Here is a 19,962-nt window from a genome sequence, read left to right on the forward strand (position 1 = left end):
TGATCTCCTGACCTTGTGATCCACCCGCCTCGGCCTCCCAAAGTGCTGGGATTACAAGCGTGAGCCACTGCGCCCAGGCTACAGATGGGGTTTCACCGTGTTAGCCATGATGATCTTGATCTCCTGACCTCGTGATCAGCCCCCCTCAGCCTCCCAAAGTGCTGGGATTACAGGCGTGAGCCACTGTGCCTGGCCTCTAAATTTAAAGTTTTTAAAGGAAAAAAATAATTTGTTAGAATAGAGGTCCTTTTAATATTTCCAGTTCTAAACTCTAAACATACTGATTTTTGTCAAACTCTACTTATAGAAAGATGTTTTTCTTGAGATAGATATACATGTGAAAACAGTTTCTGATAACTATCAAATGCAATTTCTCTACATTTCCCTTTTAAATTCTACTTTAACATGTTAAGCAGGTTAAATGACAAAGGTTAACCCAATTAATTTTGCAATGGAATACGAGAAGAGAGGAGGGAAAAGGATAGGTATTCACAGGAAAATACATTGGTACATATTTCTATCATCTATTATTTGTAAAAATTTAATTTTGTTGATCCCGGGATAGTAATGAGTCAGGAAAAAAATGCTCTCCTCTGAGGGCACAAATATGTCATTTACAAAGTGTGGAAATTTACAGCCTGCATGATTGATATGGATAAGGACCCTCAGTTGTGCTTGGTGTGGCCAACATCATTTTTTAAAATTGAATTCATTACTAACAAACAAACAGTGCTAATCAGAAAATGACACCAAAAATATGGATGTTGGTTTCTCTTGAAAAATAAAAAGATGGAAACACTAGGATCATTATTTTTACATTCCAATAATCTAGTTGACGAGATTAATTTTTACAGCAAGCATGTTCTCTCCTGTTTATGACAGTATCCCCAATGACACTTTTCTACATTTATACCCTAGTCACTATGAAATCTGTCATCTGCTATTGCTTTGTGTCTAATAAACTCCATTCGCTTACATTACTACCCTAGATGCTGTAGGTATTTACGTTTGCATTACTTCTATCTTATAATTTTGCAGTTTACAAATACTTTGTGATCCTACTCTAAAGGAATCCAATTTTGATGTTAAAACTAGTATAGTTAATTCACCAGAATAACTAATATTTAGAAAAACCCATGATGAACAATACTATGTATTTGCAGGGACACAGAACAGCTAAAACTCTCATCTAAGTCTGGAGAGATTATTACTTGGTAAAACTTTTTAGAATATGTTTGGCAATAGTACTAAATTAAATATAATCATTTCTTCTTTCACAGAACTTAAATTTGTAGTTAAATACCCAACAGAAACATGTACACTTGTGAGAAAACACATTATTCATAACAGTCCCAAATTGGAAACAATGCAAAAGTCCATGAGATAAACACACTACTACATCGCATAACAACATAAACGAATCTCCCAAACAGAATGTTGAGCAATATAGGTCAGGTACCAATGAAATATATTATATCATTCTATTTATATACATTTCAAGAACAGACTAAAGAATATGTTACAGGCCAGAAGGAAAACTGATATCTAGGTGTTGACATAGAGGAGCTTGAGGGGTATGTGCACTCTGTAAAAATTCATCTAGTTATACAGTATGGTTTATACTTTTTTTATGGGCGTAGGTTTTATTTCAACAAAAATATATTTATTATAGGAAGGTTGAAGTGGGGGAAGGAATGAGGTTAAGAAAGACCTGGAAGAAACTGAGACAAAAAGTCTAGATTTAAGTTATTTCAAACTAAGTACTTTGTAAAAACGTTTCCTGTAGGTAAGCTAAGAATTTTAAGGTATGTAAAACTCAATGTAATGATACTGGTTTAAATGAAGCAAATAGGTCTCAGAACTAATATTTTCAAACTGCTTGACCAATGCATGTTTAATTAAATACATACAGATACTGAGAAAATAACTTCAAACAGTTTTGAAGTAGACTTTTAACAACATTAGGTAATAGTAAGAAACGCAAAATAAAAATTTCAAGTAAATATTTATGGAGAAATAATGCAACTGAGTGGATTTTGTATTTTAGAAGTCAGCATCAAAGAATTTTCTTTACATAAATACTTTTTCCTTCATAAAGGGAAAATAATGCTCAGCTCTCGCTAGCTACAATGCATATGGCATCAATTGCATTAAAAATGTGATAAGAAGTATAGAAGGGATGCGGATAGGAACCCAGGAAACTCAGCAAGATAGCCCTTGATTCAATCAGTCACTCTATTTCTGAGTTGAGTAAAGAGGGATAGGAACTAGCAGAAGGAAATGATCTAAAAGGTACCTCTTGGATGCTTCCACCACCCATGAATGAAGAGCAGAGCATCAGTCGTTAAAAAAAAAAAAAAATTGAGGAAGGAGCCCGGGTGCGGTGGCTCATGCCTGTACTCCCAGCACTTTGGGAGGCCGAGGTGGGCAGATCACAAGGTCAAGAAATCGAGACCATCCTGGCCAATATGGTGAAACCCCGTCTCTACTAAAAATACAAAAATTAGCTGGGCATGGCGGCGTGTGCCTGTAATCCCAGCTACTCGGGAGGCTGAGGCAGGAGAATCGCTTGAACCCAGGAGGTGGAGGTTGCAGTGAGCCAAGATTATGCCACTGCACTCCAGCCTGGCGATGGAACAAGAATCCGTCTCAAAAAAAAAAAAAAAAAAATCAAGTAAGGAACTGCTGACCAGTCAGATCCATGAGTCAACCTCAACCAACAATGAAATGCTGGCCCTTTTTGTTGTTCCACACAGTCCCAGTAGACTGTAACAACCCCTTAGTTGGTGAAGTCTAGATTTTAGAAAAGTATGCAAAGTAACAAACTAGTGATTTTCTTGGGTACATCAAACACTTAATGTGATTTTTTAAATTCATTTGTGCTGTCCGCACAGGGAAAACATAGAATTAACTTAATATTTAATTATTATAAACATTTATACTGATGCAAAACAAAAACAACAATAATTATAATATACTGAATTTCTTCCTGTTAATTCCAGTTGTTGAGCTAGGAACTTACATATTAGATATTACTGCTAACATTTTATAGAAGATGAAATTGATGTTCAGCAGATGTATATCTTGACTAAGGTCTTGCATAAAGTAATTGGTGTTTGGATTTCAACCCTGAGTTTTCCAATTCAAATTTTATGGAGCCCTCTCCATGGAAATTTTTGCTAAAACCTTATAAAAGTTTAACATTCCTGCCACACAACCTCCAGATTTTGGAGAGTAGATTCTAACCAAGAAATGCCTCTTTTTAGCAAAGATAGAATTCTGTACTCAAGGAAAAGGAATAAAATTTTTGTAAGTGGAGCTTATGAAATACTAAATTTGCCATACAATTAAAAGTAGGATGACTGTGTTTTCATTTTTAATTATATATATATAAACATAATAAGTAAATAATATGTATTTATTATACAACTAAATATCTTCTTCACATTGCAGAAGAAAGTGCCATAGGCAATTTGTAATAGATGTGTCCAAAAGAGGTATTTTGAATCACATAAAATGATATTTAAGTACAGATATCAGCATTCTGTCTTTAAACTTTGCATAATCTAAATCTGATGTCAGGAATGGATAGATGAATTCAGACTGATTAAGACAAGTAACTACTGATCGGGTTCATTAATTGTTTCATTCAATGAATGGCTTGTATTTATTAGGAATAATGGGCTTATTTGTCTAATTCCCAGAGAATGAGGCTAAAAATTTGGAAGTTGAGCTACCAGCAACTTCAGGAGGTGATTTCTTGGTTTCTTTTTTTTAAAGTTATTTTGAAAGACTCTTTTCTTTTCCTTTAAAATTATGCCACATTGGCAGACACCCACTCTGCCTACATGAATTAATACAATAGGTCTTAAAGTCACAGTGAAGGCTCAGTGAGGTTGAAAAGACAATGAAAATTGGTACCTCTGGTTTAAGAAGAGAGGGCCTCAGCAGTTGCTGTTGCTGTCAAAGGAAATTAAAATAGAAAAAGATTTAGAAAATAATTCAGATGGGAAAGGTAGATGATGATTGAGAAGAGAGGAAAAAAAGGCGACAGTTTAAAACATGTTTCCTTGGGATTATTCATTATTCGTGTGTTAGCTACCAAAAGCATTAAACATTTTAACTAATTCTTTATATTGGAACATAAAATAAGAATTCATTTGTTTTAATTTCATCATTCTTTTAGTTAATGACAAATTTAATAGCCTTAATAAACAGAAATCTATACAGATTTTTGTTTTGTTAAGCTCCACAGTACAAAGAGTTATTTATGTTTCTAAAAGTACTATGTGTATAATTACTTTTATCAAGTTTAACCTTGTTTTAAGTTGCCCTTCTTTTTTTCCTTCCCAATCACATTAAATATGATAAGGTTCACTGGGAAGAAGAGTAGAACACACAAAATGATAAAGTTGTAATGTATCTATCAATATATTTAAGACATGCTCTCCATTTCTTTTTCTTACCAAAGTGTGGATTTCTTGCACTAAAACATTAAGTGTGTTTTCAGAATGATTAGGAAAGTCATTAATTATCAGATTTGGTAGGAATTGCTTCCTGCCTCTTCCTTCTTTCACTTGCATTTATTTAAAGCTAATACAGTCACCATTGATCTGTTTGATAATAATACAGACTTTAACCAGATAAAAACAAGATACACAATTCAAATTTTGGGGTTAGTAACTCTTTGGAGGGAAAAGAGCATATGAAACTAAGTATTGGAAAAGTGGGTAGTGAGGTTCTGGGAGGTAATTCCGTCGCTGAACCCACTGTTTAAACTGGCTAGTAGAACAACCATTTGACTGAAGGGATATCCTTTTTATAATATAGTTGTTGGTGAGTTAGTTATGTTACTCATAATGAATTCTAAACTATAATCCAATTAGGTCATATACTTATTAGGTCATATACTTCTCTTGATTGAGAAGCTGTATGCTAAATCAAACTAGGTTCGCAGTGACTTCATTGATAACATCACCTGCAGTACAGCTGGCCAAATACTATTGGCCAGAATGCCCAGTAGGTTCTCTGCAGACAGAATCAAATGAACACAGTAGAAAACCCAGAGCTTTCTAACATTTTGATTATTTTTAAAATCTTTAGGATATCAAGCTTTAACATAGTGATAGGATGGAGCCTTGAACTGGTAAAAAGATCAAAAGTTAAGTATTCCTATATTCTTTTTTTTTTTTTGAGACAGCACCTCACTTTTGCCCAGGCTGGAGTCAGTGGCCTGATCTTGGCTCACTGCAATCTCCGCCTTGCTGCTTCAAGCAATTCTCCTGTCTCAGCCTCCCAAATAGCTGGGACTACAGGCAGTGATCCTAGTTTCTAAATTAGATGTATAGCCTTAGACAAATAAATTTTGGGGAAATGTCAGAATACTGAGTAATAGTAATGCAGAACAAAATAAATGTATCCTTAAAAAGGTAAGCAAGTGATGTTTGACCATTGAATAACAGATTTAAAACCTTAAAACAAGGAAGCAACATATATAAAAGAAAATAAATAGCATAACATACTAATATGTTTTTGTTGAAATCAAAGAAAATAACCTAGTTCAAAAGAATGTACATCAGTCTTGCCTGTTACACAAGTATTTTCCTAGTACGCTTGTTACGACATCAACACCATAAAGCCCTTACCTCTGATCCATAACCTCTCCTGCAAGGCAGAAATAAATAAATCAGTATTAAACATCTTAGATTTTCATATTAAATAAAATGACAGATAAGGGCTTTTTTAAAAAAAGTCTGAGTAAAACTGAGAAGACAATTTCTACTAAACACTATCTCAGTGGGAAGTATGTTTTGTGGCATTATCAAAACAGGAAGATCATGGTTTCATACCTGAATTACTAAAATAATGATCAACCCAGAGCCTCGGTCCATATAGCAAAAAAAACATGCAAAATCTGTTTTATTTCAATAGTGTATAATGACAAACTTTGACTCTATTATTATCAATTGGGATAAAAAATATTATAAATGATCTCTTATACACAAGTCTTGATATATATACTAATCCTTAGGGGAAGAGATATGTTTTATACATGAAGAATGTAATAAACATAGGATGAAAATTATGTCTATGATTGAATATATTCTTCCAAATGATTGTATGATATTTTCTTTATGTTAATTCTAAAAATAATACAAACTATTGACTGTCCTTTCAGGGTCAATTATAATATTAGAAATTAAGTGAAGAAGTTTTTAGAGCTTTAATAGCCAAATATTCAGTATTACATAAAGATTTATAAAGTTCACACATCACAAGATGGTGAAACATTTGACTGTACTTGAGGGGGAGAAAAGAATATAGAGTTTTCAAAGTTGAATGTTACTAATAATGAAAATGTTCTATGTGTTATTTATTAAGCAGTTAATATAAAGTGTTAAACTGATGCTGTCAACCATGTTATGTAGAATTAATCAGTGTTAATGAAGAATTATTACAAAGAGGCACATGCATAACTTTCTAAAATCCAACAAAACAATCTCTGTAGAAAATTTTTAAAAAAATTTTGAGGCCTTCACAAAGTAATTCTACTTATCAGAAAGCATCTTATATGGTTAATGCATTGTATATTGAAACTGTTTGTAAAAAAGGAAATACAATGCTTACTAAAGCTTCTCAATTTATTCTTTAAAATGGTTCTGCAGTGAATTTTGTAGAGTGCTTACATGGTTCTGCCAATATTTATAAGACTGATAATTCTTCCAGAGCCTTTAGAATTGTAGACATTTTCAACTTTTACCAAATTTATATTTTTCAGAAGTAATTCAGGTAGAGAAAGCTCATATTTAGGTTTTAATAATGACAACTGAGTCATATACCTTATAAAATATCCAACCAAAGCCAGGCTTTATTTTTTAGAATATTTCTTCTGACTCCTTTTATCAGCAATGTTTTCCATCAATGTGAAAAATAAAATATCAATAGATAAACTACAACTAAATGTTAATGTTTCCATTCACATTTTTATTGCCTTTTATTTGGTTATTTGTATTGCTTGTCTTGGCTCAAAGGCAGAAAGTTACTTGAAAGAGGTACGTAACAGAATTACTACTTACTTTACCTGTGTGCTTTCAAAACATGACTATTGATACTTATAAAGCCAGTTCATATAATATCGATGCACCTCTTTATGCAATTCATAATCAATCAATTGTATTATTTATTTTATATGATGTATATGTATCACTGTTTACTTTTAACAATAAGGACGAATGTATGGTCATCTTTCTTGAGGTTTTATTTAAAAGGTATCTAATAATTTCTTATGCATTAATGAGATAATAAGAAATATTGAGAAAAAAGTGTTATTTTTCTACTGTCTGGTTGTCAGGTTGTAAGCAGTTAGGGTTTGAGAGGAGGAAGAATATTTAGGCTTGTGTACTCAAATAATACTAAAAGGTATCATATAGAAGATATTTTAACTGACTTTTATAATGTATCATAATGACATTAGGAATCTCCAAATACAATGTGTCAGAAAAAGACTGGCTTAAATATAAAACATAGGTATCTATGTTTCAATTAAAAAGTAGAGAATAATAATAAAACTTTTAGATTATGTAAATAGTAAAATGTTTGTTATAGAAAAAGGCAATATAACAATTTAATAAGGCTGTAGGTACCTATACAAAAATGTTTTTTGGATTTCTCATATTTCTTTTGTTACTATTTATAGATTTATCAAGAAATTACAAATTTTACATTTGCAAAAAGCTGGTAGATATTAGCTTAGAAAAGACACACTCACATTAAAGGCTTACACAATTGTGAATACCTTGTCAGAGTCCGCCAAATAGCACAAGTTCTCATGCATATGACCAGCTGCCAACAAAAACTCCAACTGAAGTTTTTCAGTGAAAGAAAGAAAAAAATCATGTTCAAGAACCCCAAGAAAGTAATTACTCTTGATTTGGATGAAAAGAATTTGAAGCAGATGGGCTAATAAAAATAAATAATTAGGTTTACAGATTTTTTTCTGTCTGATCTTGTTAATTAGGAATGCCAGGTCAAATTATTGAAGAAATATGAGGGATGAAGAAAACCTCTGAAATAATGCATTGAAGGGCTCTCAACTTATATTCATATACTTCCAATAGTAATTATGAGGTATGAGTTTTGCCTGTATTTCAGAATTGTACCCTTCTCTATGCAAACTTATATCTTCTAAAAATCTTAAAACTCCAGAGTGTTTTATAAGTATTTGTTTTAAATATTTACATGTGCATTCAAAATGTGAACTTCCAGTAAATAAAACATATTCCATGTGTTTCATGGGAAAAACAAAGTAATTACTTGATGGTCACATATTTTACATTAGATACTAATATTGGAAGTATAGTTTCCTTAGGAAGGAAGGGAGATAGTACCTAGCTTAAGTGATGCTGTTCGAATTTAACAATTGGAGCTCTAAGAACTATTACTACAACCACAGAAATCTCTTCCCAGAGTGTACCGTTTTATCTTCTTTGTTTAAAACAAAGAGCAGAAACCTATGTAAAAGAGTGATAGTTCAGCAAATATCATTTCTCTTGATTTTTCTATTTAAGCTTTTTATATTTCATTTATTAAACTGAAGATCATACTTTCTTTAAAAAGGAATCTTATGAAAAAATTTAAATTAAGGAGATGATTAATAATGTGAACAAACAAAATTAAACAGCACTTTAAACATCTGTTGGAACAATGAAATGCCTTACAAAAGTCAACAACTCAAGATTTATTTTCATTATAAAGAAGGGAAGGGAAAGCACAATGAGAAATAAAGAGAATAAGACAGCAATAGAAAATGTATAAGATTTATCAAATCCATAAGCATACTACTAAGATAAAAGCAAGTCAGAGTAAAAGATGTTCTTATCAGAAAACAGATGACTGCATGGTATAGCACCTGAGATTTATTTTGAAATACCTTATGTCTGTCATCTCCTACAATCTAGGTACATTATATTTTACTTTGGTAGTATTTCTTCTTACCAAGTACATAGGCTTCAAGAAAAGACAGAACCTATCATATCAGTTTTAACTTATTTGTAACAGTCTGCTTTTTTCTTGGAACATTCATATAAAACTACGATCAAAAACTAAATGTAAATGTTACTGCATCCACATGATAGACATGCCTTTGGTTTAAGTTGGGTATCTAGCTTTCATGCCCACATATTCCCACTAAAAAAGAGATTAAAATTACTTACTTTTCAAATAAATGTAGAACAAATTATGCTACTTTGTAGTTTAAAAATTAAAGTAAATCTATTATATGAGTTAGTAGTGATGAGGTTAATATCTTTTTAAATTAAAAATGAGAAAAAACTGCATTTCATTGAATTTGGGGTAAAATAATAGAATCTTCTTTGACGTTCAAATCTGATGTTCAACTTGAAGACTATGATCAACAAGAGGTTTGCCCGACTAAAATAAGAAAAGCAACATTACAGTGAAGTAGATTGACTGTGAGATTGTTTTTCAGTTCCCTCGACAATATTGTTCAAATTCGCCTTGTTTTGTTCAGATGTGATTTCCATATTTGTTACTTCTGAAGGGCACATAGTTTGAAGTTCTGAAACATTTGTGCGTAGATAGTTTTTTTCTATTTGACTGTACATGTTAGCTACTGATTTTTCAAGTTCTGCTAAGTTTTTAACATGTCTGAGGATGCCTTTTGGTTCTCTCTGAGGGTCTGTTTTACACACTGTTGTTGTTGATAGCTGTGTCATAGAGGACTTAATTTTCTCGGCAGGCATCATGTTGGTCGGGCATTTAACACCTGTTAGACAGACACACTCTGTGGACAGAAATGAAGCTGAAGGAGGTGGGGGGCAAGGAATAGAAGGAGGTGGTGGAGGAAGACTTGGAAATGAAGGTAGAAGTGGTGGAGTTGGGGGACCAGAAGTTGAAACGGAAAGTGGAAAAAATGTAGAAGGAGGAGAGGGAGGAGGACAAAAAAGAGAAAAAGGAGAACTGTCAGGAGGAGGAGCAAGAGGAGCAGGAGCAGGAGGAGGAGAAGGAGGAGAAATAGGAGGAGGAGGAGGGGGACAGGCAGAAGAAGGAGAGATGTTTGGTGGATGGGCAAAATTTTCAAAAATATTTCTTTCAGTTTCAACAGCTAACATACAAATAGGTGTCTCTCTCCTAGAGAGTGAAGAATTTAAAATACAAGGCCTTGAAGGAGAAAGTTCCAAGGAACACTCAGCAGGAGAAGTGATGACATTAGGTTCTGATTTGAGTTCCACAGTTCTTGAAACAGTTGGCAAAGTGGAGAATGAGAAGTGAGGCCTGGGAAAGCAAAATGAAGAGTCTGAAGAGGGAAATTTCAACTGTTCTGTTCCTTTTATAATCAGTGTTTCACCTTGCCTTATTTCCTCTTTCTCTGTCAAATTTGCCTCTTCAGTTGTAAGCAATGGATTGCTGCTACCTCTTTTGTTTGTACAGATTCCAGTGTTTTCATTTTCAGCTTTCTGCCTGGTGCCTTGCCACTGCTGCAGATCTATGATCTCTGGTCTATTTGGAACTTTCCTCATCAGCCTCCTGGGTAAGCTGACTGACTGACTCCACAGCCTCTGAATCTTTCCTCTTGGGCCCCTCAGAGACTTACTCTTGGCTTGTATTTTGGATAAATTGGATAAAAATGGGTCTACAAAATCTGTTCTCAGTGAAATGTCTGAATTTGTTGAGACTTGACTTATGTTTTCCTTATAAAGGGGATTATGGGCACTTAAGTCATCCTCATCAGATAGAAATGCGAATTTTCTTGCAGACTTCAGTTTGTTGCTCTTAAGTGATCCGTCTACATGAGCTGACTTGTGAGCCTCAATAGTATTGGAAGAAAAGGGCATCACAACTTGTTGATGTTTCCTGTCTTCTGAGACTGAGTTATTTCCCCTGCTTTGTTGAAAATGGTAGAGAAGGAAAAGACTTGAAAGAAAAGAAGATAATGAAATGTAAGGAAACAAGTTGTGACACAGCTTTCATGAGAAAGATGTTTTTATGGCTCTCGTTACTGTTAAATACTTAAAAACATCAAAGGCCAAACAACACTAACCTACTAAAGCAAGACATTATTTTAATTCCCTGGTCTTAGAAAGGCAGTGCAGAAAAATCTTAGAGTTGTGAGTAGAATGAGAAATGTAAATGGAAAAAAAAGTACTCATCTCTAGATTATTTTGGAAGAGTATTTTTTGTTTTTGTTTTTTTCAGCTAGTGTGATACAGCAAAGCATCCATGTCCACACATAACAGTTCCCTTATGCACAAATCACAGTTCTTCCCATTGCAGAACACCATCGAAGCTACCAACTTCTTATCTTTTCCTTGCCTGAGGATGCTCAGGGCTGCCTGTTACGCATAGAAGATTCTTAGCTGTATCTGATTCAGTACCTGTCCCTTATCTCTCATGTCAGTACTTCTGTCCTAGAGCCAAAAGTAATCTCCTCTCTGAGCCATCATGTGGAATATCCTGTTCTCCAAATTAAGAGAATTAAAATCACCAAGGACAGATGGGAGTTTGTCACAATTCTAGCGTACATTCAGTTTCTCAATTGTGATTTTTGAACTCTGTGAGACAGAGTTTTTCTTCTGTTTAAATTTTGTGCTTACTTAGTTTTAAAACCTTATATATAATACCAATCAGAAAAGATGTCAGTAATTTCTTAGACTGATCTGGATAAAATCTTAATTACAACTCACCTTAACAAGGTGATTGATTGATGCTAAAAAAAAAATCACTTTTTGATATCACTGAAAGGCTTATTTATGCATGGAAACTGAATCATAGGTAGCTGTGAGTCATAAATAAAGTTGCATACATCAAAGATCACAAATTAAATGGCTCTAAGGAAAGCATTTGGACCCTTCTCCCAGGAATGTTGGCTGATAGGTGGTTCTGAATAGTCTCTCATTAGGTTTTACTCTCAAGCCAAAACAGAATAGCATTTATTTTAGTTACTGCTTAATATTTACCCACTTAGCAGGAATGAAATAAAAAAGAAATATTCTGAATAGAAATTAACTAGCCATATTGAAAAATTAGGGTGATACGTTAGGCAACAAAATAATAAAGCCACAGTTGTTAATGTGTCTTTTGGCAAAGATATGAACTGTAAGAAACAATTCACACAGGTAGACCTGGAGCATCAAGCCTACTTGAACAACAAAGAAAATGCAGACAATTTGGACTAAACAGAGTGCAAACACTTTTACTTACTCTTCGAATCTTGAAAAGTATTTTTCAAATATGGCACAAACAACTGGGATTGATATTATATACTGGTTGTTTTTGTATACATTTGTTCGTGGTTTGATTTCTCTTGGAAAAGTACCCAATGGATATAACAGTATCACATTGCTTTGACTAAAAGAAATCTATAAATAGGTTTCTATTTATAGATTTGTAAATTTTAAGTTCTTAAAATTTAAGAATTTCAAAAACTAATTTAAAAAATTAAAAACAAGGAGAATTTTGAAACTCCTTTCAGTAGGCACAGGTACCATCACAGTGAACACATATCTTAAGCTCATGCCATCGAAAAGAAATTGGGTGTAGAAGACAAAACTTTCCTTTTAAAAGTAAGTGAGTCTGTGGCAAAAGATGAAGATCACTGTATTTACGGTACAACAGCATTTTAATCTATTCTATTGTATCTATTTTTCTAACGCTCTTCTATTAGAGTGATATTATTTACTTACTTATGCCTATGTATCCACAGGTGAGAAACAGAAAACATGTGATAGAAAAAAAGAAGTTTTTAAAACAATTCTGAAAATACGAGCAGGAACTTGCTTTAAACACTTAGTAAGTATATATAAAAAAAAGGCATATTTTTATATTTTGTTATTATATGAATGACATTTAATAATATATTAGATGAAATCAAATGACATTATTTGAATGTCTTTTCACAGAAAATTATATCTAATAAAATCTGTTTACTACACATAGGTAAAATTCACTTCTATTGATGCCAATCCTAAAATAAAAATTTTAAATGAGAGTTTAAAAATTGCTTCTATGTCCTAACTCTGTAAAACTGGTTAATGCACACTGCCTTTTAAAGTAGATATATTTTGTTTGGAAGAAAGTAAATATACAACTATTATGATGACAATTACAAAGTAATTATAGCCTTCATATGAAGTTATTACTTTGTGAGGTAGTTTTTCCAAAATGATCTTTGACTTTGTTCTTTTTAAGATAAATAATTGATAATAATCATTTAAAACTAATTCATTTTCTAGGAACTTATGCTTAGAATTCCTGTAAAAAGTTCTTGAATAGACAGGTTAAACATTTACTAAAGATAAGATAATTAAATATGTAGAACTTAAACTATTTCAATGAATACATATATTACAATTGCAAAATCTACTGAGTCTACTACAATTGTTCAAGTAAAAATAATCTTAGGTATTGCTATTTGAAAATTACTATCATCAAACTATACTGATTCCAGATGATGTTATGGTATACCTGTTCTTATTAATTTAAAATGAATATATAATTCATTAATTTCATATATAAACACACTTAACTTTACACATACTTTTTTTTAGTTTCTAAAGATCTTTGCTTGAGAGCGGTCATTAACATAATCAAATAGAATCAAATCATATTGGCTCAATTCCTACATTCACCAATAATTACAAAAGAAACAATCATTTTTCAACTTACAAAAAAGGTAAAAGTATATATCTAAAGCATGAACCCTGTATTATGTCATGCTTTAACCTATTATAAATTCAGATTTTGTGTTAAAATAATAGCATTAAGATCAATTTTAACATTAATACGACTATCCTAAACAAAACCTTGTATAACATTATTAATATGGTAAGTAACCTGAATACATTTGTTTAAAACCAGTTTTTCCATTACCAGGTCAATTTCATGATTTTCGAGGCTTTTTAAATTCCTACTGCTATGGATGTCACATGTAAGAACATGTTATAGTCCTTCTACTCCATCAAATTCCAGTTAATAAAAGGTTTTCTGGATTTAATTGTCATATTCAAAATTGTAAAATATTCTTGGTTGTTTTACATATCATGTCCAAAAGTAGTTATTCTTGAATTTTTAAAATACTGACAAACTGAACATCACCATAAGGAATCCAATTAGGAGGGTAGCATCATTATACAAGCAGCTTTTCACTGCTTTTAACGGTTCTTTTAACAGCTACCAGTGTCTCAAAAATGTATAATTTTTAAATTGACTGCAAATTTCAAATCGTGCAGGAGAAATATTCAGTAATCACAGCAGTCTGAGAGTAACAAAGTGAAAAAAGTATTTTCTAAGTAGTTGGGAATTTAATACAGAAATTCTGTATTTTCATTGAGATTTTAATTTCTATATCATATAGTGTCCTAAAAGTAGTATCTTAGAAAATACTACGATTTTAAACCATAGAATTTGGTTTTGATTACCAAATAGGGATCGGTTTGGATACCTAATCAGGATTACTATTTTATGATTGTGCTTTATTTCTCTCATCTCCTATGCAAAAATATATTTTTCAGAATCTATTTATATATTTATACATATATATACATATACATTATATATATGTAAAAATGTCTGCATGACCCTGAGGATTGAGATATTAAATATTATACTCAAGCTATAAATGTGCAATTGTCTCCTGAAGTTGAATTCTGCTTTTCTCTTAGCTTTCTTTAATTTCTTGTTTGGTTTTGGCTATTATTTTTCAACTTAACTTTTCTTAGATTTTCGTCTTTACAAATTAATAGAATAAAATAGTCCATGTAGGCATTTCCACATCAGATTGAAATTAAATACTCACCACACAGAATTCAGTAAAACCCAACTACTTCTCAGAGTTTTCCTGAACGGTCTACTTACATTGAGCTGTCTCCAAGTTCTTCATAGAGGTGCGCACCTGGCGGAGGCGGCGGCGGCGGCGGCGGCGGGGGCGCTGCCACTGGTGCAGGGGCCGGCGCTGCTGGTTTAGCCGCGGGTAATGCGGCCTGAATTCGCGCAGTCTTTGTGCACTCAGCTTGACGTCTTGGATAAAGTAAGGATGGCTTGTAAAACTCATTTTAGAAATCATAATGCTTATCAATAAGCTACCTTTTAATAATGGGGTCCAGTTATAAGGGGAACCCAGTAAAATTATTTTACACAAACATATCAATTTATAAACAGATTTAAAGCATCCCCACAGGGTATCATTTGCATATAATCCCTGCTTTGTTCTTGAAAATACTTATCTCATGAATAAGGGGTAGAATTCAGCAGACATATTTGCAAATTAAATTAAATGATAATATTAAAGAGAGAAAGCAAAATTTTAATTAAAATGGGATGGATAATTGGTAGTTGTTTAATGAATCTCTTTCATAAGATGAGGCATATTAAAGATAGATAATTTTTCTTTATTATTTGTCTTTTTTAAAGTTATTTTATTTGAAATGATTTGAAACATTTAGGCTGTACACACATGTACAAGGGAAATTTGGTTAGCTTGTATATCCTTTAAGATTCCTAGGAATACCTAGGCCGGGCACAGTGGCTCATGCCTGCAATCCCAGCTACTGGGGAGGCTGAGGCAGGAGAATCACTTGAACCCGGGTGGCGGAGGTTGCAGTGAGCCCAGATCACGCCATTGCACTCCAGCCTGGCAAACAAGAGCAAAACTCCGTCTCAAAAAAAAAAAAAAAAAAAAAAAAAATTCCTAGGAATGTCTGTGATTCTCATGTTACAGCTACACTGCTGTTTTTGGATTTCCTGGACACTGATTGATTAATTTCTTCCTCAAACCAAGATGTTACAGGATGGAAGCTATAGGCAAACTATCTTTTTCACATTTACGCAAGTTATGTCCAATTGTCGAAAATCAGCTCAATTCTATATATATATCAAACCAAGAAATAAACTATTACAAACGCAAAACAAGGGAATAATATGTGGTTCTGAGCAGGCTGACTTGATTGATATAATCTTGGGTTTCTCTTTTCCTAGTACATGAAAAGGATGGGTAAAATGTTAATTATACTTACACTTTAAACCTGTTTGGGAAAGCAATGAGTAAGAAAAATAGAAAGCTACATTAGAACTATTGCATTAATAACATTCTAACGTCAGATTTATTCTAAATCATGAATAATTTATATGTTAAATTCATAATGACAGAGTTAACGACAGACTAAGAAAACTAAGTATATCAATTCGAAAGGTGAAAATAGTATTGTTATCGTTAGAGTCATTCAAGCCATTAAAATATCCATTACAGAAAAATAAAGAAATGAACTACATGGAATAAGAAAACTGGATTAAAATGTAAATATGAGAATTTCAACTCTAGTGGAACAATGGAATATTAAAGATGACCTGATCTTTATAATTGGCTTCTTGGTTTACCCTGCTTGAAGACTATTACAGGAATGGAGTGACGTAGCCAGCCCTGATTATACTCTTGGCTTCACTTTGAAGCTGAAGCTAGAATTGGAAGGTCCTACTCTTGGGTAATAAATTTATGACAGTTTTTACATATTTGCTTTTTAGTTTCCATTCATAGAAAAGTTCAAAGGCATATCATTATATAAAAGAATAGCTATTCATTCTTACCTTATTTGCAAGCAAATATTGAGGTACAAACGTTAGGTCTTTAAATATTAGAATTTTACTTTGCTATATGAGCAGAGAACTCATTTTGTTTAATTATGTTAATCTATAAAAAGCAGTAACTAAATTCATATGGTATTGAGCTGATTATCAGACTAAAGGAGAATTAAATAATGCATCTACAAATTATTTAAATATTAAACATCTCAAGCATTTGTTGCATTTCAGACTACCGTGTATAACATCCAGAGCGCTTCAGTTTTGATCATTGCATACTATGCCAAATATAAGAATTTTTCTCACTGATTGATTTTATTGCTAGCAGGATATAATAAAGCTCCTTTGGAAAACAGTTAAGTGTAAAAGGATAACTGGTAATACGGAATGGATTTAACATTATAATCAATAATGGGTTGATGGCTTAATAATTTAAAACTATTTGTTCAGTATTAATTTTGTTCATCAGCTTTAGATTTAGCATATCAATTGATTGGTTAAGGATACATTAAGCTCCAGTATTTCAACCTTAATGCTATATTTGCAACTTCACATTGCTTTTGAGGTAGAAAATATTTCTGCAGCTTCAGGTTGGAATTACTTGAAAAGTAATGACCTGCTTGAAAAATATTAAAGGAATGGAGTCATGCAGCAAGCCCTAGTTATACTCTTGGCCTCACTTTGAAAACGAAGCTAGAATTGGAAGGTCCTACTTCTGGCTAACAAATTCATGATACTTTTTTTCATATTTGCTTTTTAGTTACCATTCATAGCAAAGTTCATGCAGAGCATACTTTTGGATTTTCAGTTTGGAATTACCTTACGTTATTCAATTCACAAGAAAATTTTAAGTATTTGAGAACAAAGATGACAGTTTAAGAATACATAAGGACTATTGGCTGGGCGAGGTGGCTCACGCCTGTAATCCCAGCACTTTGGGAGGCCGAGGTGGGCAGATCACGAAGTTAGGAGTTTGAGACCAGCCTGACCAACATGGTGAAACCCCGTCTCTACTAAAAATACAAAAATTAGCCAGGTGTGGTGGCGCATGCCTATAATCCCAGCTACTCAGGAGGCTGACTGACACAGGAGAATCGCTTGAACCTCGGAGGCAGAGGTTGCAGTGAGCTGAGATCACACCACTGCACTCCAGCCTGGGTGACAGAGCCAGACTCTGTCTCGAGGAAATTAAAAAAAAGTAAAGAATACGTAAGAACTATTTTAGTATTTCCTCTGTAGGTAGTTTAAATGATGAATAGCAGTTCTACCATTATTTCTTATTGTTTATTACATAAAGTAATGTACATGATTCATTATTCCTGTCTGCTATTTATTTTCTTTTTGTGGCACACTCAGGGCTACTTCTCTTCTTAATCAGTCCCCAATTTTTTCAAGTCATTGTCAATAGAAATATACTTAAAATGTGTGGCTATCACAAAGCTTCCCCAGACCTAGTGTCAAAGAATATATTACTAACCTACTTCAAATATGGATGTTAAATTAGTCAAGTAATTAGATAATTAGTTGACTACTGTAGATAAGTTAAATACAATTTTAAAATATGGATATTGTCAATGGATGCACTTGACTGCAGGAACCAGAAAAATTAAGAGCCTGCACAGCCAGAACATGCTGTCAAATATTACACTAAAAATTCTGGCAAAGCACCCAGGAAGGAAGAAACCACATAGAAAATTACATCTTATATGCTATGAGTTGTTTACAATGCTTTTGCTAACACTGTGATCATTTGCACAAAGGCAAATTTAACAGTTTGAATAAAAACCTATCATGACAATGTCACGAAGTTATTGACCTTCCTTTGGAGCTGGGCAGAGTGGGTATCTGCATATGACATTCCATTGCTTTTACCCCAGGACACCTGTTACCTTCTCTCCCGAGTTGGCTCTTAAACAAAAGAAGAGCATAAACAAAGCCACAGGAACTAAGGTGATATTTCTATTGGAAGAGACCATATTAGAATCACAGGAATATTGGGCCATCAGTGAAAAATGTACTGGGAGTTTGTACTGTTTTCCTTTTGAAGAAAATCATTTGGTACGAGATGGATAGATAAAGCAATCTCAGAGTAGTTGCACCATCAGTATTTTACAATGCAAAGCCATGTTACCAGAGATGGTTTTCTGCAATGACTTCTGAGGAACTATCCAGATTTACCATCCTTGAATACTTTACTTTACTTACTGTCTGTAGCTGACCAAAACCACCAAGATGGCAGGAATGCAGCAGAGGATGATGATGAAGGCCAGAGCCAACAAGGCCCCTTCTGTGTATCCTAGACTTTCTCCTCTCTTTTTAATGCTGGTCACTGCCTCTGGAGTCCGGATCTCCAGAATGCGTCCGCCTTCCCCATAATACGGCTGAAAGTCTTTATTGATATCAAGTAGTTTGCCATCTAAAAATCTTTATTGTTAGATAAATAGTAAAATTAATGATGCTAGCAGAGAAAGAGCATTTTAAAAATAAAATCTTTTTGTAAGATCTTTTAATATTTTCTCTAATTGAAACATAAGCTGAGTCAGAAGTCTCATGAATAATAAGAAAAGCAGATATGAAAAGCATATATAAAAACATAAGCAATAAAGAGTAATTACACATCTGTATAGAAATATCAAAAATATTTAAAAACACAGCTCTTGATCTGCTTATAGACTTAAAAAATCTAATTATCAGTATCATTAAGCTTAATATTACTGTGTCAAAATAATTTAACAAAGTTTTAGATGGAATAAAATATAATATTCTGAATTATATACCAGAGTTTAACATTATATTTATGCATTTTATCTCCTTGGGTCCATAGAATAACCCCGTAAAGATCAAACATTACAATACTGATGTATTGCAGGCCAAAAAGCTATACAGTTATAAAAACAAATCTGAGGCACCAAACTAAGTTTTCAGACTCACTCAAACTCTGTATTCGTTTGTCATAACGCCATCTTAAAAGTAAACATTCTCAAGTTTCAAACCAAAAGAAAGAAAGAATGTTTTATGGTCAAAGGGTGAAGACATTTAAAAGGCCTTTCTGCCTAGGAAAAAAAGACTAAATAAATGATGCAGGTAGTATATCAGTGTTGTAAGAATGACAGGAAGTGGTAGTCAATGTAATTCCTTCCTCTAAATAATGCAATTCCAACTACGAGTCTTGCATTTTGGAAGAGAATCAAGGAATAATTATTCCTAATCTTATGAGATTGAAAAAATTTGTTATGTATTTAATATCATAATTAGCAGGTGATTTTTTAAACAATTCCTTGGGAACTTTTGAACAGTCCCTTATACGCGCTACATATTGATGCAACAACTGCGTTCTTAATACAACACCACCATGAAGGTCAAACATCTTAC

At 33.0% G+C, this 19,962-nt stretch overlaps 1 protein-coding gene across 2 annotated transcripts in view; it reads right to left on the minus strand.

Moving 5' to 3' along the window:
- Positions 1-19,962, minus strand: part of PCDH15 (protocadherin related 15) — a 1,777,335-nt gene that overhangs the window by 4,001 nt on the left and 1,753,372 nt on the right. Inside the window, exons 33-36 of one of the 2 annotated variants that reach the window (XM_058436255.1) lie at positions 18,796-19,014; positions 14,872-15,033; positions 5,646-5,664; positions 3,922-3,960 (exon numbers count right to left, since the gene is read on the minus strand). In XM_058436255.1, coding sequence (XP_058292238.1) covers positions 3,922-3,960; positions 5,646-5,664; positions 14,872-15,033; positions 18,796-19,014 — 439 coding nt within the window. Of the gene's footprint in view, positions 1-3,921; positions 3,961-5,645; positions 5,665-8,722; positions 10,933-14,871; positions 15,034-18,795; positions 19,015-19,962 lie in introns of those variants that run through there. The other variant, XM_058436254.1, reaches the window with a different exon arrangement.

Source organism: Hylobates moloch, unplaced genomic scaffold (genome assembly GCF_009828535.3).
Source record: "Hylobates moloch isolate HMO894 unplaced genomic scaffold, HMol_V3 SCAFFOLD_3, whole genome shotgun sequence".
Classification (NCBI taxonomy): Eukaryota; Metazoa; Chordata; class Mammalia; order Primates; family Hylobatidae; genus Hylobates; species Hylobates moloch.